This window comes from Mya arenaria, chromosome 11, assembly GCF_026914265.1.
Source record: "Mya arenaria isolate MELC-2E11 chromosome 11, ASM2691426v1".
Taxonomy (NCBI): domain Eukaryota; kingdom Metazoa; phylum Mollusca; class Bivalvia; order Myida; family Myidae; genus Mya; species Mya arenaria.
The window spans coordinates 37,619,666-37,642,244 of NC_069132.1; the positions used below are offsets into that span (position 1 = coordinate 37,619,666).

Here is a 22,579-nt window from a genome sequence, read left to right on the forward strand (position 1 = left end):
CGGGTAAAATCAACGCCCTGCGGGGACGAACTGTTGGTCGAATCCCCGCCAAATGCCCCCATACCCCAGGGAACTTAAGTAAGGCAAATGTCCCGCTATATTTTGCGCAAAGACAAAACCACCGCATTCGCCCGGCACTGCGAGGCCACCTAAAAGGTAAAAACACGGCCCGTTTCCCCTGCTATCCCCGGTATACCCCGACCTGGTGTGTGTGTTGGGGGGGATACAATTGAATGGAGCATTATCTTATATGACTGAATTAAAGGCATTGATACCAAAATCAGCTTATTCTGAGACAAAATTTTAACAAAACTGTCAATCTGTGAGAGTGTAGCTTTAATTAAATAAATATAATGAGGGTAAAATGAAAGAATTCGCTTCTGTTCAGCAACGGACCCGGGGGGGGTCACTTATAGAAGACTTAAACTAGACCGTCAAATCACTAGCACGGCGCTCTAACTCACTTAGCTGAGCTAATCGACTGTTTTAACACACACACATTACATATATTACACTTTTTTCATGAGATAAATAATAATTTTTATGTCATGTGCAACAGGTGAAGAAATTTGTAAATGAACTGGAAAATAAATCAAGAATAAGTCAGTTAGTTTGGAAGGAAATAGTAATAAACATTCCGGCAGTTCATATATCTCGGGCAAAAGTGACATTTGAGGACATGTAAGAAAGTAATACAATATTAGGGGCAGGTAACACTTGTCTACATTGTCACTTCCCACAAAATCAGTTTGAAGTAACCGTAAAAATAATGCTACTTTCACAGAGATAATTTTAATCGCTTAGGTAAACAAATAAATCAAACGAAAGAAGAAAAGATCACTGATCTAAAATAATGTTGTCGTATATAATTTTCGGCCTATGCACATGTGTTGCATATACTCAAGGTATGGATTTTTTTTATCAACGTGTCACGATGAACTCCGCGTTAAGGAAGTCTATTTTTCTTCCTGAAGGTTACAGACAACCCTAAACAACGAGCTATATAATATCAGGGATAGTCGGGGAAATGGGCCGTGTTTTTACCTTCCAGGTGGCTGCACAGTGCTGGGTAAATGCGGCGGTTTTGTCTTTGTCTCAAATATAGCGGGAATGGGCCTTACCTTAGCCTGCGTGCGGGGGCATTTGACTGGAATTTTAGCCAGCCTTTTAAGTCATTTGTCTTTTTCTTACAATGAACAGACAAAATGAATGAGTGAAGTGGATTTTGCTTGATACAGTGCTCAAAATAAACACAAGCAGGCAAGCACTGCACTGCTAAATGTCTTCCAAGCTTGATCAAATTCTGAATTTCATATAGCAGGGCCTGTTAAAAAAATTGATGCCTAGCCAAAGTTTAAGAATTCGGTCTTGTTTATCTAAAAGTCTAATTTAGATGACTGTTGATTACTTGATTTGTATTGTACTTAATTTGTCGCCTGTTTAGCATGGCAGACATATACGGTTTCCGAGGGATCAAGTTATTGGTCATTTTGGTCATGATAATGATAACATCAAATGTTTGGGTTGATGTCTCATTCATTCAGTGTCTAAATCATCTTTTGCGCTTGTTCACTTACTTGTTTGCCTTATTAACATGAACAACTTAAGCAGTTCATAAGTACGATCACCTGTACTGTTAAATCACGGGTTTGTTTATCTCAGTTAATTCGATGATCTAGAAAGATACAGACGCTTACCTAAGTAACACCTACTAATTGTTAAATTAAGATGTGTATTATCCTTTAAAATCCCTGTTAATGTCCCAATTGATTGAGTTGATTCCCATTCACAGCAAAAAATAATTTTAAAAGCGATCAGCATTTACAAGGACATACTCCATACCACCAAGTTAAGGTTGTTTTACTTTGTATTAAATGAAGGTTTTTCGACCATGAATACAAATTATTTGTGAATTATATATGTACTTTGACAGAAGGTGAGGTTTGAACAAAATATGGTTCATGCCAAAGTTTAAGTTACAACCAAAACCAGGGCTTTTTCTATAGTACCCACGGATTCGATAGTCACGGGTCCGACTATTGGTCCCAAAGCAAAATATAAGATATTTTTCCCAATCTTCTGAAAAAAATCCCAATCCTTTTTTAGGAATGACTTTTTATTCAACATCATAATAAATTATGTGATGTAAAGTTTTGGGGGGTTGAATTCAGAAATCGTTGATTTTCATCACATTCAGAAATCAGTATGAAATGTCATCTGTCATGATTTATTGCAATTGATATTTCAGCCTTTACAAGTCTTTTGAAAGAGAAAAGAAACTAATAATTAATAATTTTCTCATTCACAGGAACCTGGAAAGCTTGTTCTTTTAAATGTAAAATTCCCAATTTTAGCATATTTCCCAAAATGTCTAGGGTCTTTTTCCCAAAATGGGCAGAAATGACCTGAAAACTTGCAAAGATATTATTAAAAACACTGTCAAAACTGTGCTGATTTACCAACTTAACCACAACAGTAGTGTTAATTTGGGGCTGACCAACCTGTTCGCCAAAGAGAAGCCAGGCATCATTTTATGTCATGTTGTAATTTTGTTTATCTAAAGTACGTGAACAAGTTCAATTGATTACCTTAAAACAAACAAATTGGGCATACATAAGACAAGGTTTCAAGGTTCAAAACTTATCTTTAAATATTCACCTTTCGAGCCGTGTCTGCATTGCAGCATGGAAAAGTAGTCACAGGTTTATTAGAAATGGTCATGCAGGCAATTACTCACATGATATATTTTTTCAGACATTTCCTGGACATGGCTTTCTGGCAAGGCTGTTGCAAATGAACCTGTGTCTAAAGACCAGCCTGGGGGTCGAAGTGGAGCAGCTTTCTGGCAGCAGAAGGACAAACAGGTATTTACCCTAGCATTGTTGAATTAATGGCCAAGTTTATGTTGGGACATTGTAAAGATTATCTTATTACCATTGTAACTGAAATAAAATGAATTACAGCAGTGGTCAAACTATAATGCATCAGTCAATTGTAACCACGGCCCCCAGGTCTGGGGAATAGCAGGGACTTAAACTTTTGGTCCAGCCATGCCCAGGTAAAATTTTTGCCCTGCGGGGATGAACTGCTAGTAAAATCCCCGTCAAATGCCCCCCGCACCCAAGCTAAGGTAGGGCCCATTCTCGCTATATTTGAGACAAAGACAAAGCCGCCGCATTTACCCAGCACTGCGCGGCCACCTGGAAGGTAAAAACACGGCCCATTTCCCCGACTATCCCTGGTATACCCACAGACCCTGGAGGGACCTGGTTACAAATGACTCGTGCATAACTAGCCAAGCATCTTAAAATCTCATTCCATAACAATGCTCACATTGAATCTAAAAAACAATCCAATGAAACTCTGACAGCCATGTGACTGTGTGTTTTTTGTTTTGTTTTAAACATTTCACTAGTAATTTAATATTTTTTGAGCGAGACCAAAACCTTTCCTTCTTAAATGGTTAAAATATATTTGTTAAAAAGCAGTCTTGACCTACAAGTTTCAAAACATTTCAACTAAATATCAAAATCCACCATTTTGTTTTCATGGGTCATCATGTAGTTTTCAAAGGGTAAATCTTAAATTGGTTGTCCGGTTAGCGCAGCGGTTAGCGCACTCGCTTTTCACCTAGGCGACCCGGGTTCGATTCCCAGCTTGGGCGCATGTGAGTTTGGTTTGTGGTCACCAAGCCAGACAAGTGGGTTTTCTCCGGGTTCTCCGGTTTCCCCCACAACACAAGACCAAACTCTCGCGTAAAATCGTGCCAATGAGAGTGATTAAAATAGTGTTGTAATAACTTGTTTCTCAATCGTTGTAAAATAAATATGTTTAAACTAAACTAAAGGGTAAATCTTGATTTATATATCCTGCCAAAATTCAAAAGGCTATTACAAAGTCATAGAATCAATGGCAATACCATAACTAGAATGTACTTTCCTGAATACAAACATAAGTAACTCACAGACACTGTCATTTTTTGCAGGCTTTATGGCTGTTTGGTGGTGAAACACCTGTGGGCCATGATCAACCTTCTGTCAAGAATGACCTATGGAGGTTCAGTCATGGTCAGTGGAGCCTTGTGAATGATGGTCAGTCACCTGATGCTCCTCCTGGCCGTCAACTTGCCGCAGCCTGTGGACTGGACGATAGCTTTTTTGTCTTGTTCGGGGGTCTTGGTAATAACCCACAAGCACAGGGAGAAAAGGTTGAAGATCAGGATCTTCTTGGTGATACGTGGATATTTGGTTTGGAAAATAATAAATGGTATACTTTGGAGGAATTTCAAAAAACAGAAGGGGCAGCATTTGTGAATGGAAGCGTACCTGAAGCTAGAGGGGACATGGCATTTTGGTGTCAACCTGGTGACACTATGTCAATATTTGGTGGTTTCGGAAAGAACAAGACTTTGTATCATGATCTTTGGACTTTTGATTTAAAGACTCTGAAGTGGGAAGAGTCAACACTGTCTGTTTCTATACCAGACAATTCCAAATTCGCCTCCCATTTAGAATACCCTACAGCTAGATCAGGTTCCACAACTTGGATTGTTGGCAAAAGGCTTTTCCTCTGGGGAGGGAACATTTTGCCTACCAACTTCAGAAAGAAGCACCTCATGATTGGCAACACAGGGGATCTGTGGGAATATAACCAGACAAGCGACACATGGGCTTACAGACTAGGCCCTAGGATAGCATGCACAACCCCAGGTAAATATGGTGAACAGGGAACGGCTGATGCCGAAAATATGCCCGGATGCAGGCGGAGGGCAGCAGCCTGGGTAGACATTCATGGAAATCTGTGGATGTTCGGAGGTGATGGCGTGGATGATTCTCAGGAATCTGTTTCAGTATTTAAACATTCTAAGCTTCTGTCTGATGTCTGGCACTTTGATACGGTAACTTTTCTATGGACCTGGAAAGGAGGGTCGCAGCAGGGTGAACAAAAAGGCGTTTTTGGCGATATTGGTCAACATTCCTCAGATGCTCATCCAGGGTCCCGATGTGAACCGGTTGTGTGGGATTCTTCTGTGTATAATGATGAAGAAAGAAGGGAAAGAAAATACTTTTATATATTCGGAGGTGTAGGACATGATTTGAATGGCCACGATGGATATTTAAATGATGTTTGGATGTTTGATACAAACATGGACACATCTGTGCTTAGAAATGCTCCTTATGCTGGCCCTGTGTTTGTTGTGATAGTTTTAGCCTGTAGTTTGATAGTTTTTGTAGTTATTATATATGCTTGTAATAGGAATTTCTATTTAAAAAGTGCTTCTTCAAAACTGAATGTGAAGTATAGTCGAGTACCGGATGAACTTGAACTCTAAAATGCTTATCTTTCCAAAGCATTTTGTATGATCTCGTGATTGATAAAGAACTGAGACCTTTAATAATATCTCATAAGCTCAATCGATTGTTAAGCATTGTTTACTGTACATATATCTATCATCTATAATACAGTATTGTGTTATTAGGGAATATGTTGAAGAGTTAAATGGAAGGCTGCTACACCTTGTACATATTTGGTAGCACCCCTCTCAGGCCCTATAGATGCCCCCACGGAGACCAGTATGGTCACCTTCCTGCTTTTATAGAATGCATTGCTTAAAGCTGCACTCTCAAAGATATACCATTTTTACATCTTTGTTATTTTTTGTCTTGGAAAAAAACAAATTTTTGAGTAAATATCTGTAAACTAATGACATACAAATGTAAGGTTGCTGACAAAAAAAATCTGTAGATTTTCATATTTCCGTTCGAAAATTAATGTTTTATGGCTTAACAAACGGTTTAAGAAAATTGCATTAAACATCAATTCTTGAACTTAAATATAAAAATCGGCGATCTAATTTTTTGTCAGCAGTCTTATATAACTGGTTTCCATGGATTTTCGCAAAAATTGTCTCGTTCCAAGACAAAAAATAAAAAAAGTTGTCAAAACGTTCAATCTGTGAGAGTGCAGCTTTAAGACAGTCAAATATTTTTTTATCTTAACTTATAATTGATAATAAATACATACAAACCTTACATTTGTTGTCAGTTCGAGGGGTGAATGCGAAAAGGTTCTAAGTGACATTAAATAAAGAAGCAGATAGAACCTTTTCGCTTTCACCCCTCGAGTTGTAACCTACTTTTGCTTTATTTCATTCGGAGCTCCTCGGCCATTATTTTCAAAAACAACCTCGGATGTATGCCGGTACATCAGTTGAAGTAGTCCGTAAATTTTTGAATAATATCATTAATTAAATGTAGTGTTTAAGAGTTGTATTCATTGCTCTCAGTTTAAATTGATTGCCAGTGAAGTGTATTATTGCAAACATGATTAAGATCCCAAGAGTTAAGTCATAAAGTTTAACAACTAATTCAGATTACTACGCGATCTATTTGCAGCGGACTTAAACGTACCACTTTTTGAGTATGTAAACCGTCCAAATACATCCGAGGTTGTTTTCGATAAAATGGCCGAGGAGTTCCGAATGGCTTTATTTATGTGTCAAATTCATATTGTTCTAGTGCTTCACAGCCCAATATAATGTGCAGTTTTCTCCCTTAGCATCCTGTCCCTCTAACTGCTCCCTGTCCCTCTCCCTGTCCCTCTAACTGCTCCCTGTCTTTTTTTCAAAAGCTGGCTTAAACCCTATTGAAAGCTCGCTGATACTCGTTTGTATCAATTTACCTACATGTGGTACCGTACATGTCATTCAACATGTGCACTTAACACATACTCTTCTATGGTGGCATATTACTGCCGTAAGGTCATTTGATAGAGTTTGCGAACTTTTTCGTGTTAACCTCTTAAAGATGCACTCTTACTCCCAAATAAGATTTACCAAAATTAATAATATTGTTTAAATATTCCAAAAAGGATGAATAAATGTAAAAAACAATGGTTCTTATGAAAAATACCGAGTTTAATTTGAAAGAAATGAGCATAAAACACGCAATCTCTACCTGATGAGACTATAGTAGACTACAGTAAATCTTTTAGCATTCACCAATCATTTAATATTTATGCGCTTTTTGCTATTAAATTCACGCTTACAATTTTTCAATAGTTAATATTTTCCATGAATGCATTATTTAGAAAGTAGTTAATGGTTAATCAGTCATTTTTTTTTGTTTGTAATTCATGTGTATGTATTGATTTTGAATAAGAGTGTCACTTGAATGGCGCGATAATTATCTAGCTATCTTATATCTAGTTAATATTCACGATACTTTTTTTGCAAGATAAATATCATGAGAATAAAAACAGGCTTGTATGTGTCCAGAACTGCCACCTATTACCCTTTTAGCTGTACAACACTAACAGGTTAACTAGTTATGGTTTGCGAATTCCACTTATAAATAAGTAACACCATAACTGGTTAACAAGATAAGATTTGTGTTACCACTTATGTATAATGCACTTCTGGCTTCTATCGGTAACTGGTTATCTTGTTATTGTGTGCGAATTCCACTTAAAAATAAATAACACAATAACTGGTTAACAAGATAAGATTTGTGTTACCACTTATGTATAATGCACTTCTGGCTTCTATCGGTAACTGGTTATCTTGTTATTGTGTGCGAATTCCACTTTATAATAAGTAACATGATAACTGGTTAACAAGATAAGATTTGTGTTACCATTTATCAGAACAGAACAGAACATTTATTGTTAACTTGAACATACAGAGTTCATCGTTGTTACAATAACATAACACATGACATGGCAATGGTTGATAAATGCGAGAGTGCATTATATATATATATATATATATATATATATATATATATATATATATATATATATATATATATATATATATAAACTATCAATGATTTCAACATGTTCAATCAATAAAGTTAAGAATTATTATTCAAAGCATTATATCGTAGCTTAAAAGCATGTTTGCAATACAAAGCTAGTTTTCGTAGACATGCAGCATTTTCCGAGTTTAATAATTGTATGAATTTAAACATGCTTGGTCTTGCATATTAAAATTTAGTTATGTATTTTTTCCTAATGTCATTATATTTCGGACAAATCAAAACAATATCTATAAATAGATTTATACAACTGGTTATCTACTTATGGTTTGCTAATTTACTTAGTAAGTGGTAACATGAATCTTATCTAGTTAACCTGTTAGTATGTTACTAAGTGGAATTCACAAACAATAACTAGATCACCTGTTAGCGCCTGAATCTGAAATGCATTTATAGGTAATTGGTAACACGAATCTTATCTAGTTAACATGAAGCAATTCGCGAACGTTAACAGATTATCTTACGGCAGTTATATGCCACCATACTCTACAGTGTAATGTATAGTAATGCACCAGTCATTTGTAACCATGTCCCCCTCCCAGGTCCGGGGAATAGCGGGGACTTTGTCTTTCGGTCCAGCCAAGCCGGATAAATTCACCGTCATGCGGGGACGAACTGCTGGTAAAATCCCCGCACTCCATGGACCCTAGATAAGGCCCACTCCCCGCTATTTTTGGCGCGAAGACAAAACCACCAGCACTGCGAGGCCATCTGGAAGGTAAAAACACGGCCCATTTTCCCGGCTATATTCGATATTCCCCCGGACCTGAGAGGAGGGGTGGGGGCGTTGTTACAATTGACTGGTGCATAGATTCATTAATATTGGCATTGTGCCTACATGTTGCAAGTCTTATCGTTCTGACTGAAGTACGAACTCAATTATGAAGTGGTGACAACAACTTTAGTTTGTTTATGGGTAATGTTCTATGCTACATTAATCAAAGCGCCATATAACGCTTCACTTAAAGTGCATTGTACGCCCTTGTAGAGTGTAGTGTACACCCTGGATTCATTCAATAAAGTATGATGGTCGCTGTCAACATCTACTGGCGCATTGTAGTAAAACGTACATGTATTTTACATACACCAAAAACTTAAAGATGCATTCTTACTCCCAAAACAGATTTACCACAATTAATACAATTGTTTTAATATACCAAAAAGGATGAATAAATGTCGAAAACAATGGCTCTTATGAAGGACACCGAGTTTAATTTGAAAGAAAGGTGCATAATCTAAGTAGAATATGTCTGTTTTGACCGTGAAAAAAACTGGCCAATTGACTGAATGGAATCAATGGAGTATATTTAAAGATGCACTATTATTAACTTTTTTTATTTATTTTTTTGTCTTAAAGAGCATTTTTTTTTCGTAAATATCTGCAAACCAATGATGAAAGATTGCTGACAAAATATCAGATCGCAGATTGTCATATTTCCGTTAAAAAATATTGTTTTATGGCTTAAAGCGTTACTAACGGTTTAATAAAAATGCATAAAACAGCAATTTTGGAATGTAAATATAAAAATCTGCGATCTAATCTTTTGCCAGCAGTCTTATACAACTGGTTTCCATGCATTTACGCAAAAATTGTCTCGTTCCTAGCCATTTTTTTTTTAAATTGTCAAAACGTTCAACCTGTGAGAGTGCAGCTTTAAGGATTATGATAAAAAATATATATATTGTGTACTGCCCATGGCCTTTTTTATTTTGGGAAATATTAGCCCGTAAATACCCGTACTTCAAATATGGAAAATTTAACGTTTGCACTTCGTGTGTATTTATTCAAATAATAAAATATTGATATACTATTGGAAACAAACCATACCATCGGCACAACAGTGCTTTCATTATTGAAAAAAGATATTGAAGGAAATGTCAAGAATTGGGGAAAATGCCGTTTTTTTGCTTATTTAGGTGAAAAAGTCATGAGAAGGTAATCTTGGATTTGAGCGAGGCTAAAACCGCTTAAAACCTTGAAAACCTTACTCCATTCGCAAATAGTTGTATTTATCTGCATCGACAGTTCAATTTTATAACTTATTCACCATTTCTTACCAACATATGAGATAAGAACTTACTTCATTATGGTAAAGTATCTCGGCTACGCTGGAAAGCCAAATTACATCAAGATGAGAGAGTATTTAACAAGGGAATGCCCAGTATTGGGGTGAAGGACGCTTGGAAACTTGCCGTTCCTATTGCCGGGCAAAAACTGCCACCCCTCTTGCATCTTCGAAGGTATACTTGCCCGACCCATTGCCGGGGCAAGAACCGCCACCCCTCTTGCCTCTCCTAAGGTTAACTCAAACCTGCCCTTCCCATTGTGGGGGCAAGAACCACCACCTCTCTTGTCTCTCCTATGGTAAACTCAAACTTGCCCTTCCCATTGCCGGGGCAAGAACAACCACCTCTCCTGACTCTCCTAAGGTAAACTCAAACATGCCCTTCCCATTGCCGGGGCATGAACCGCCATCCCTCTTGCCTCTCCTAAGGTAAACTCACACTTGCCCTTCCTATTGTCGGGGCAAGAACCCCCACCTCTCTTGCCTCTCCTATGGTAAACTCAAACATGCCCTTCCCATTGCCGGGGCATGAACCGCCATCCCTCTTGCCTCTCCTAAGGTAAACTCACACTTGCCCTTCCTATTGTCGGGGCAAGAACCGCCACCCCTCTTGCCTCTCCTAAGGTTAACTCAAACTTCCCCTTCCCATTGCTGGGGCAAGAACCGCCGACCCTCTTGCCTCTTCCAAAGTGAACTCAAACTTGCCCTTCCCATTGCTGGGGCAAGAACCGCCACCCCTCTTTCTTGTAGTCTGATGGTTAAACAATACTGAATCAATATCAAACGAGAAAGTCATTTGAAGATGTGTGCAAATAGTAATTTCTATGCAGGTTATAAGTATTTTCCATGGCCGCTCGTGTACAGAAAGGTTCACCCCAACCCGAGCGTAGGGTGTTTTACAAAAACGATGTTTGCCGCGCGAGGATTGGGGCCTATCTTACACGAGCGTTCATGGTAGATGCTTTAATCCCTCCTCAATTAAAAAAAAAGTTAAAATGTATTTTTTCGCTGGAACGTTTTTGAGCGGATATATTTTTGATATCAGTATTCAAATATATGCGCGCATTCACATGCATATGAATATGATTTGGCTTTATCTAAGCTCCCTTTCGTAGGGATAACCTAACATGACAAACAGGTCATCAAACATTCCCAGGATTTTTTTTCTCTTATACACAATTACATTGAACGACTTGAGAATAAACTTCATAGTTAAACGTTTCATAATTATTTTTGTCATTGTGCTTTTAAGTATCTTTAAGTAATTCATAGTAGTTCTTAATAGCGCTGTTAGTTGCTCATAGAGGCTTTGTATGAACAATGATAGGAGGAAATTGTAATTTATATTGATACAAAGAAAATGTGGACCGATACTTAAAGATGCACTCTTACTCCCAAAAAAGATTTACCACAATCAGTACAATTGTAGATAACAGTAAACCTTTTGGCACTCACCAATCATTTAATATTTATATGTTTCCAGAAATTAAATACACGGTTACCATCTTGTTATCAGCTATTTATATTTTCCATAAATGCATTATTTAGTAAGATATGCGCGCAGTTTTTCAAAATATGTAAATAGTCAAATTCTTTAAATAGTTTTGAGAGAGTGCAGCATTATTTCTTGAATGCAGCGTAAAATATTTTTGGTACCATTTTAAGGGAAAATGATTCATTTGAACTTTAAATATTGCCACAAGACAAGGTTTTCATGGTGATACAGACGACCGCATTAGACAGGGGAGGTATTTGCGTGATGACAATAAAAAAGGAGTTATATACGGGTACTTTTTTTAACTTTGCCCGTGGGCAAGATTTCAAGTATCTATCATGTGTTTCCGGTACGGATAGAAAACTCCGACCCGAGGGCACGCGCGTAAGCCGGTGACGAGACTTGGGTGGGTGGGTGGTTAGGTGGGTAGGTAGGTAGGTAGGTAGGTAGGTAGGTAGGTAGACTATAGTCTCATAAGGAAGAAATACTAGTACCATGTTTCATGCTCATTTCTTTTAAATTGAACTCGGTATCCTTCATAAGAACCATTGTTTTCGACATTTATTCATCCTTTTTGGAATATTAAAACAATGTTTTTAATTGTGGTAAATCTTATTTGGGAGTCAGAGTGCATCTTTAAAAACATATGTCATTTCTTATCAATTTCGTAAAATTTCTATAGTCAAATTAAAAGAAAAGTGTTAATGTTTTACACATAAAAACATGCATTTGTTATCAAATCAATGACAATAAAGTATTTAAGGTATCATAAAGTTATTGTATCACATGCTTACTGAGACAATGACTTAAGTTAGCAAATGACTTATTCATGTTTTATGCATACCAGCCGAGGGTGTCCTAAATTATTAGTTAAAAATTAATTATTGTCAAGTTTGAAAGTGTCTTTAAAATAAGTCAGAACCAATGGTCATTAGTTTAAAAGTGACCATCTTATTCAAAATCAATACATGCACATGTATAACAAACCTAATTTTTGAAAGAACTGAAAACGCTAAAATATTAAATGGTGAGTGCGAAAATATATACTGTTATCTACTATCGTCTTATAAGGTAGAAAAGGTGTTTTCTGTGCCTTTCTTTTAAATTAACCTCTTTATCCGTTATAAAAACCATTGTTTTACACATTTATTCAGCCTTTCTGGTATATAAAAACAATTGTATTTATAGTGGTAATTCGTAATTGGGAGTTAAAGTGCGTCTTTACATATTGTGATAAAATAGGTCGACACAATAAGGTTCTTAGGAATTAAAGAAAATGTACACTCTGTAATTTATTTCGTCCTCAAATGTCCAGTATATATATGCAGACCTACGACGTCAATATATTCCGAAGTATTACTTTACTCATACGAGTTTGATGAAATATATTGTGTTAATGCAAACAATTCTAAGGAAGTTAGCGCTTTACCGTGATAAGTCCTTCAGATTACGTGACTCCTTAATATAGTAGTATAACGTTTTGCTATGTTTTTTCCCTCTTTCTATTGTTGTCTGTATCATAAACTGTAGTGCTCAAACTTAAATCTGTAGATCCTTAGGACATACGAGATGTTCAAATATTCTTGTTTCTTTTGTCTTGTTTTTGTTGTTGTTGTTGTTGTTGTTTGTTTTGTATTATTAATATCCTTACACAGTTAGCCACAAAGTTTTATGTACCACGCAGCGTGAACCTTGCGACTGTATTAATCAACGTGGAGCAGTATATACATGTATATATATATATATATATATATATATATATATATATATATATATATATATATATATATATATATATATATATATATATATATATATATATATATATATATATATATATAGAGAGAGAGAGAGAGAGAGAGAGAGAGAAATACATATAGATCTATAATATGTCACCGAAATCATAACCGAATTGATTTATTAATAGAACTGCCATGTCTTTTGTTTCTAGACATATTGTTATGACGATGAGCGTTTTATGCTTAAGTCGAATAAAATTTCTGTTCTGCTGTTCTGTTTAACAGGGGATACAAGTTTATATCATGCCAAACAATGGGTGTCTGTAATGCACCAGTCAATTGAAACCACGGCCCCCTCCCCAAGGTCCGGGGGTATACCGGTGATAGCCGGGGAAATGGGCCGTGTTTTTACATTTCAGGTGGCCCCGCAGTGCCGGTGAATGAGGTGGTTTTGTCTTCGCTTTAAATATAGCGGGGAATGGGCTTTATCTAGGGTCCCTGGGGTGCAGGGGCATTTGGCGGGGATTTTACCAACTGTTCGTTCCCGCAGGACGGGGATTTAAGCCGGGGTTGGCTGGACCGAAAGTCAAAGTCCCTGCTATTCCCCGGACCTGGAAGGGGGGGGGGCGTGGTTACAATTGACTAGTGCATAAAGCACTAATTAGTACAAACAGAATTAGCAAATTTCAGAAATGTTAATTGTGCATAAAAGGTAACGTCCCAGTGAGTAGTGAATGTAGAATAGAAAATGATTTTCATTTTGGCTTGCTGAAGATATTAATTGAAGGAATTTTGTTTTGGGCCTTTGCTCGAAATATTCGCACGATAATTTTACAATCCATAAACGCAGGGCTTATTCATAATCCTCTTAGTTTTATTTTTTCCAACATTTCAGAGTATATAGAAGAACGATTGATTGATCAAAATATGCTTAACTGTATCTTATTGATCAAAATATGTTTAACTGTACCTTAACATCGATACATTTTCTAAATCATAGAGAAACTTATTATATTATATTATTATAACACCCCTCGTATGTATACAAAGAACAGGAAACAGCTTAAGTAAACAGGAAAATTTCGTATAATAAAGAAAGCTATGCTCGTATGCATTCAGTTCAACTTGTAATCCATCATGGACAGGGAGACTCAGCAATTGACGTCACTGCGACTCTCCCGCGTGCTGGAGGATATTGGCGTCAGTGAGTGGATGATTACCAGGAGGAGGGAAATGTGGTTGATGGAAGAGACATTGCATACTTTAGGCGGTAGAACAGCAATAGGTCAAGATTTGCGTATTTATAATTTCGGTAGTCAGAGTGAGGGGTCAACGACACTAGGGATGAACTCGGATGTTGACTTTTTATATAGTTTGAGGAAATGTATGGTGGTTCTGGACTTGAGAGATTGTCAGCCTAATGTGAACTTTCTTGTTATTAAGAATGAGCGAATCCCGCCCCAGCACTGCTACCTCCAGGTAATTAGAGACATCCCATTACCATTTCGTGTCTCCCCCTTTGAGATAGACAGTGAATGGAGAGTGTTGTTAAAACATGATTGGCTTGATTTTGAATTTTCAACATATGGTAATGATACTGATAAATTGATATATCACGGGCCTTCAAGGAGCTTTTCTGAAAAGTATGATTTTGTAGGTGCATTACCCTGTGCAACACTATCTGAAGAGTGCCAGTTCTTGTTCCGCAGACCCCGCCCTGGACACTGGCCTAAACCTGAGACATTGGCCAAAGCAAGGATGTGCCCTTCTTTTCTTGTGCCACAGGGATACCACGAGAGCGAACATAACAATATAGAATGGAGGTTTTCCACCTCACTGATCGAAAGGCTACTAGTTTTTGATTTTACCACGACCCAGATGAAAGTTTATACTTTGTTAAAAATGATCAGGAAAACATTTATCAAACCCATTGTTGGTGATAGGCTGAGTACGTTTCATCTGAAAACGGCCATGATGTTTACAATAGAGAGCTACCCACCAGATATATGGAGAGAAGACCAAATTATACAATGTGCCATCTACTGTCTGACAACTCTTTGCAGATGGCTCAAGCTAGGGTACAGTCCACACTTTACTATCTCAAGGGTGAATTTGTTTGTTGGGAAACTAAACAAACATGAAAGACATAGGATACTTAAAGAATGTGAAAACTATATTGACGAAAGCCTTCAAATAGTTTTTAGCATAGAAATGGATGATTTAGGGTCAAGAATGATTAATACGTTGGATCCTACACAAAAGCTCAACGTGATGACTAGAAACCAAATGTTGAAGTCAGTATGGAAGAATTTGGTACAAAATGAAAATTTCCTTTCGCAACCTTTTGTTCAAAAACGATTTATAGCACTCAATAGTTTATCTGCGAGTACTCCTAGATTTGTAACATCTTTAATGACCAAGATAATAACTGTTCCAGACCTGACAGAAACCGGCAGTGACCACCAGGATGAGGCAAAATCATTTCTGATTACTATCTATTTGGGAACACTTGCCTCAACGCTAGCTTCAGAGTGCATAGGATTTGGTCAGCCCATTTCTATGGGAATTTTTAAGCTCTACAAGATGTCCTTTGACACTGACCTTTTGTCAAGTAGGTTGAAGTTTGCATCCATGTTGTACCGCAGAGGGCAGTATGTGTTGGCAACATATATACTGAGTTATTGTGAAAGCCTATTGGGAAGTCATGTGTTACACATCTGCACTTGTGGAAAAGGATATACGAAACCAAGTGATGAGTTTGCTGATAGAACTATAAATATGAACATACCTGATATATTCAGAACCAGCGTTGCTCACTGCGTCACATTTACTATCCATGAACGGTCTTGTGTGCCTGCGCACCTGGTGTATGCCATGTCAGGGACAATGGACTCTGAAGATAACGAAGATAGATCATGGATATATCCATACATGGATTCATCTATAACAATAGATAGTGAGCCATTTCTATACTACCTTCAGTACCTCACGTACAGACAGCTAAACCACCGGGAAAGGACACTTGCTGCCTTTCAGAAACTTAACAGCACTTTATTCAGTCAAAGGGGCCACCGAGATACGTTCTTAACTGTTCTTGCTCATTGCTATGAAATGGAAAACATGCCATATTGGGCCAAGTTCTGTTATAGAGGGGCTTTGAATATACAGCCAAGAAACAGTGCAGCCAATGGGCATTTAAGGAGACTTTCATAAAATGCTATTAACTAGAGACGCCAAAAAGGAGCAAAAAACAACAACAACACAACGAAGTTGGAATTTCTTTACCTAGTTTATCTAAATGTTTTAATCAACATTTTTACACTGCTATAACATTTTTAAAAAGATAATGTGTACTTGTTTTACAATTCTAACCAATATTTGGTATCAAAATGAAAAGTGACTTAATTATCATTAAATTTGAATGCGGGTATCAAAAATGTATCATGCTTTCCCAGACATAAGTAAAACAATGACTCAAATCTTTGTCAATATTTTATTTTGTTTGTTTATTATTCATTATTCATTTAGTTTTGGGAAAAATGTGCATATATAGGTTTGCTAATTTTGGTCGTTCGGTCAATCAAACCAAGTCTTGTCTTCAGTGTAACTGAAGAATGGTATATACTTGGGACCATGAAACTTCCGCGGTATATCCGCGAACATCGTTCTCAGCATGATTCCGTGGGCTTGGCGAACCTGGAACACCGGCTTATATGTTAATGCATTCCATCTCTACGTTGAAGTTAATGCGTGTCAATAATATATATGAATAGTTATTCCAAGAAATTTCGTTATAAAATTCTGCTTTGGTTACTTTTTTAACTTTTTAATGCAACAAATCTTATGTATTTTCATACATTTTTTTTTTCATTTCCACATGTTTTCAAAATACTTTTTCCAATTTAAATGCAGAACTTCGTTTAAATTTACCTTAAATGATCAAAACAAAAAATGTACGTTTTGTGAACAGATAAAAAGATATTAGCGATATTATTCCGCTTGTTATCGTGGAAATTTCTGGTCACGTAGCAATTAATTTGAAAATCCATTCATAAAGTCTAATAATCTTTTATCCTTACTAAAAATATTTGCTTTTACTTTTAAATCATTTAAGTCAAATGAGTCAAACATTAAAATGATTTAAAATCAAAATAAATAAATATATATTTTGCATCAAACTTTATGGTGTTCCTTTAATAACAAATGCACTTAATGTTAAATCATATGCATACTATTTGCGGGTGACATTTATTGCATTATGATTTTATTCATGTCCGAAATAGAGTTGTCCGATTTACGGCAAGTTGCTGACGTGCGCTTTTATACGCAATGAAACGCAGACTTCCTCATTAACTCATATAACTTAAACGTCCAAACGTATTAGTATCACATTATGCGGGGAATAGCGGGGACTTTGACTTTCGGTCCAGCCAACCCCAGCTTAAATGGTGCATTATGTATACACAAGAATAGCGTGTTAGCAATATAATAAAATATATTGCAATTTTGCGGGACATTTTCGATCTACAACATACCAGATACTAAAAATTTAGTTTATATTTCACATGCATATCAATATGATAATGCCTTTATTTTAAACTCCTTTTTCTATGAACAACCTTATATAACAACTAGTCATCGAAATTTCTAAAAAAACGCATTTTCATGAAACAACTTGAGAATAAACTTCCTTTCTGAATTTTAGCAATTGTCAAAATCATTTATGTCATCACGTTTTAACATTTCATTTTGCTTTTAAGTATCTCTAAGTAATTCTTGATAGCTCTGAGTAATTTGTAGAAGCTCTTAGAAGCTCTTTAAGTAATTCATGGAAGCTCTATGATGCTATTAGTATTTCGTAGAAGGTCTTAAAAGCTCTTAATATTTCGTAAAAGCTCTCAGAAGCTCTGAGTAATTATAAGAAGCTCGTAGAAGCACTTAGTAGTTCTTAAAAGCTCTGAGTGGCTTTTGTATAAACAATGAAAGCAGGATATAATTATTATACATTAATACAAAAACATTGTAGACCGATTCTTAAGATTGTGGTTACTCAATAAAGTTCTTAAAATTCGTATCAGATTTCAAACGTGTGATGTAAAAAAGAGCTACACATGTTTACGGTTCACTGATATATTAGCTAAAATGTCATGATTTCAACTTCACAGAACATTCAATTAAAACCGGTTTTAAAAACTCATTTATGTATTGATTTTAAATATTTTCTTAAATTAGAACTAACAAGCCTATCCAATATTATATAAAGCTACCGAAACCCCCCTCCCCCTGACCCTTATTATACTTTAACCGAGAGTATCTTGATCACCGACCGCGGCCAAAATGTAAACACATATAAAAACATATATTTTTTATTTAGTACGCGTTCATTTTTACTATTTGCGTATTCTGCGTTTCCTATTACTTTGATTGTAATTATGCAAAAACTCGACTTATACGCACTATATTAACAGCACACACATAGCATGAATGCTCAAGACAGCATTACTTTTAGCGAGCTGCTCATGCAGAACGCAGCTCTCCGTAGCTTGTAGAGCTGTTACTTAGCTCTTTGACCACCGCAGTTCTAATAGCGCTTGGGTTGATCCGTCCGTACACGCTTTCTTTCGTCAAAAGTTAAAAATAATATGTGAAATGGTTAATTCCGTTGTACGGTTTAAAGTCTGCTGGCCTAGCGGCATAAACTCGTAACCTCTTGAACTTTACGAGACCTCAAGCACCAGGCTATTGCGACAATACTACAATAACAAAAACACACGTATATCAACACGCCGACGTGATATACTAAATAGGGGGAAACTATTTCGCACGGACTTTTCTAATTTATCAAAAATGACGTTTCCATCAGGAGTTGTAGCATTTGTAACAAAATGCTTTTAAAATTGCAAAAAGGCTTAGACCGTTAAGTACACCAGGTTGTGTTTAGTCTTAGGTCGGACTTTTTCACGGCGAACTGTTTCAATGTTTCACCGGTTTTGAGGTTTTCGGAGGAGCCCCAGGATACGTTTGAAAAACGGTACTTAGACACGCCGTGAATACGAAAGCAGACTTTATGAAGCCATAAAGAAATGTATGGATAGTTTTTGAGCAGTGCCATGTTTCATTGAATATCGAAATGCTTAAAGCTGCACTCTCAAAGATATACTATTTTTACAATTTATTATGTTTTGTCTTGGAAAGAGCATTTTTTTTGCGTAAATATCTGCAAACCAATGATATATGATTGCTGACAAAAAATCAGATCGTAGATTTTCATAATTCCGTTCGAAAAGTAATGTTTCATGGCTTAAACCGTTACTAACAGTTTAAGAAAAATGCATAAAACATCACTTTTGAACATAAACATAAAAATCTGCAATCATTTTTTTGACAGCAGTCTAATATAACTGGTTTCCATGGATTTTCGCAAATATTGGCTCGTTCCAAGACCATCAATAAATAAGTTGCCAACACGTTCAACCTGTGAGAGTGCAGCTTTAAGGTTGTAAGCTTCCAGGCGCTACCCCGTTTTGGGCTTAAACTGCGTTTCAATATAGACGTTTAACGCATAGATTCTGCCTTTAGCTTTAATGGTGCACTGGGCACTCTTAAGTGGAACACATCACTCTCACCCATCGTCGGCACTTCGCATTTTAAAGTGTAATGGAAAAAATGTACCGTGGTTGCCGATGATGACTCTCGTCACATGCTACAAGAGCCTTCACTGAGACACCGCGCTCGACTATTAAGTTTAAGGATTGCAAAGTTTTTGGTGAGAAATGCATGGATCATTATAAAATCTGATTACATAAACAACTTTTACCAGAATTACTTAGTCAAATAATAATGCAATACATGATGTATTTGCTGAGTTATTGACTTAAATGTGGCCTTATGAAAAAAGTTAACCAGAATTTCTCAGTAGAATAATAAATGGCCATAATATATATGCAAACTAGAGTTATATCTTACTTAGTTATTCAAGTAGGTTCGATTGTTGTGTACTGTTGTAAGACGTTTCAAAGCAATACATCAAGTATTTGCTGAGATATTAATCCATGTAACCTATGTGCTCTTACATGCAAAACCTTAACCAGAATGTCGAATGATAAGGGCAATATTTTGTATTATATTCAAGATACATTTATTTGAAATAAATTATTCATTATAGAATTTTACAAAGCATATATGCTTAAGAAAGGGGAAGCAATCCATACACAGTAATAAACCGTACTCATAATTATCTTTCTCTTTAAAATACAAACCCATTATATGTAATACTTTGAAGCAGCTACAAACGGTCATTCTGGTATAACACACCGAATCAAAAACAGAACTGTTTGTATCAGAACCAAACCATAGTTTATGAAGAAACATGTTTAATACATAAAATGCATTTCGTATTTAAATTTGTAAACCCGTTTTATCTTTACTTCTTAATTTAAAATTCTGTGGAACCAGTACTATAAGATGTGTACAACTACGTCGAAATGATAACAATCATTTAACCACCTCTGTGCCAAGGGCCTATTTTGGGTCTATTTTGTATACTACGTTGAGTGCCACGGGCCTATTTTGGGCCTATTTTGTATACAACGTTGAGTGCCACGGGCCTATTTTGGGTCTATTTTGTATACTACGTTGAGTGCCACAAGCCTATTTTGGGCCTATTTTGTATACAACGTTGAGTGCCACGGGCCTATTTTGGGCCTATTTTGTATACAACGTTGAGTGCCAATGGCCCATTTTGGGCCTATTTTGTATACAACGTTGAGTGCCACGGGCCTATTTTGGGTCTATTTTGTATACTACGTTGAGTGCCACGGGCCTATTTTGGGTCTATTTTGTATACAACGTTGAGTGCCAATGGCCTATTTTGGGTCTATTTTGTATACAACGTTGAGTGCCAATGGCCTATTTTGGGCCTATTTTGTATACAACGTTGAGTGCCACGGGCCTATTTTGGGTCTATTTTGTATACTACGTTGAGTGCCACGGGCCTATTTTGGGCCTATTTTGTATACTACGTTGAGTGCAACGGGCCTATTTTGGGCCTATTTTGTATACAACGTTGAGTGCCACGGGCCTATTTTGGGCCTATTTTGGTTGAGTCATTAGTGTTGCAAATATCATATAGACGGCAACAATTACCAAGGAAACCGTCACTGTGTATAAGTTGTTTATCGTTAATTAATGATGAATGTAATTAATAAGTTATTCAACTACTCTCGCGATCTCGTGCTTAGAACTGCGTCAGCACTATCCATACGTCAGTGCACTTGTAAAGGAATACTTTCCAAAATGGCTGCTCCCTTGTTCCGTTGTTTTTCGCCGGAGAATGTTGAACAAGTACCTTTTCATAAAGAAACAGGACCTGGTCATTTAACTGAGGAAGAAGAGACACCTATTGATTTTTTCAGTCTTCTCTTTACAGCAGATTTGATTCGAGAAGTACCTCTCCAGACGAACAAGTAAGTGATCACATACAACAATACCCTTTGATCAGGTAAACCTAAACAGAACCAGGGCAATGTTAACAGTAAATTAATCTAACTAATACAATTAAATGATGAGACATCCAATCAATACAAAAGCTTTATTAATTATTTGTGTTGAATGAGAGTTAGAGTACTGTTGTTGTCATTGCAAATGCTGCTGCTGTTGATTTTCAGGATGATTTGAATTTTAGGTAGGCTAGGTCAGTAATAAGGGCAGCAGTGGTTGGGCGCATCTTGCGTGTTCGGTCCTGGGTTCCTGCCATTTGTACTGTGATGAAGGCCTTCCTCGCGATTGTGCTAAACATGGGCCTGATTGGGAAATCGAGCATTGCTGGCTACTTGTCAAAGAGACACTTACAGGCGACACCTTTGTTCGCAACTGCCCCCCCCCCAGGTCCGGGGGTAAACCGGGGATAGTCAGGAAAATGTGCCGTGTTTTTACCATCCAGGTTGCCCCGCATTGTCACCCCGCAGTGGCGAAAATAGCGGGGAATGGGCCTTACCTAGGGTCCCTGGGGTGCGGGGGCATTTGGCGGGGAATTTACCAGCAGTTCGTCCCCACAGGACGGGGATATTACCCGGGATTGGCTGGACCGAAAGTCAGAGTCCCCGCTATTCCCCGGACCTGGGGGAGTGGTTACAATTGACTGGTGCATTAAAATCACTCACATCACACTAATAATGGGTGTGCTCATACACCCGCAAAGGATCCATATATGTTTAGTTTGGAGTGGTTTCACATCCACCGGGAAAATGGGAAAATGGTTGTCCGGTTTCTGCAGTGGTTAGCGCACTCGTTCCTCATCTAGGCGATCCGATTTCGATCCCTGTTCTTGGTGCATGTGAGTTGGTGGTGCGTCCCAAAGTGGGTTATCTCCGGGTTCTCTGGTTTCTCCCATAACACAAGGTCAAACGCTCGCGCAACATCGTGCCAAAGAGAGTGACACAAGCAAAAGCAAAATTTAATATT

The 22,579-nt window shown here is 37.1% G+C and overlaps 1 protein-coding gene across 1 annotated transcript; it reads left to right on the plus strand.

Annotated features, from left to right (window-relative positions):
- The first annotated feature begins 758 nt into the window (after nucleotides 1-758).
- LOC128207302 (uncharacterized) lies at nucleotides 759-7,185 on the plus strand. The gene is made up of 3 exons (XM_052910143.1): nucleotides 759-905; nucleotides 2,755-2,864; nucleotides 3,986-7,185. Exons 1-3 carry the CDS (start codon nucleotides 854-856, stop codon nucleotides 5,330-5,332), a joined length of 1,509 nt encoding a protein of 502 aa, XP_052766103.1. The 5' UTR covers nucleotides 759-853; the 3' UTR covers nucleotides 5,333-7,185.
- The last annotated feature ends 15,394 nt before the right edge of the window (nucleotides 7,186-22,579 follow it).

Bases quoted from the DNA above. Each gene is read 5' to 3' on its own strand.
- LOC128207302 (XM_052910143.1), top strand. From the start codon at position 854: ATGTTGTCGTATATAATTTTCGGCCTATGCACATGTGTTGCATATACT. The intron at 906-2,754 runs GTATGGATTTTT...ATATTTTTTCAG, and splicing joins ATGTGTTGCATATACTCAAG to ACATTTCCTGGACATGGCTT. The intron at 2,865-3,985 runs GTATTTACCCTA...CATTTTTTGCAG, and splicing joins GGCAGCAGAAGGACAAACAG to GCTTTATGGCTGTTTGGTGG.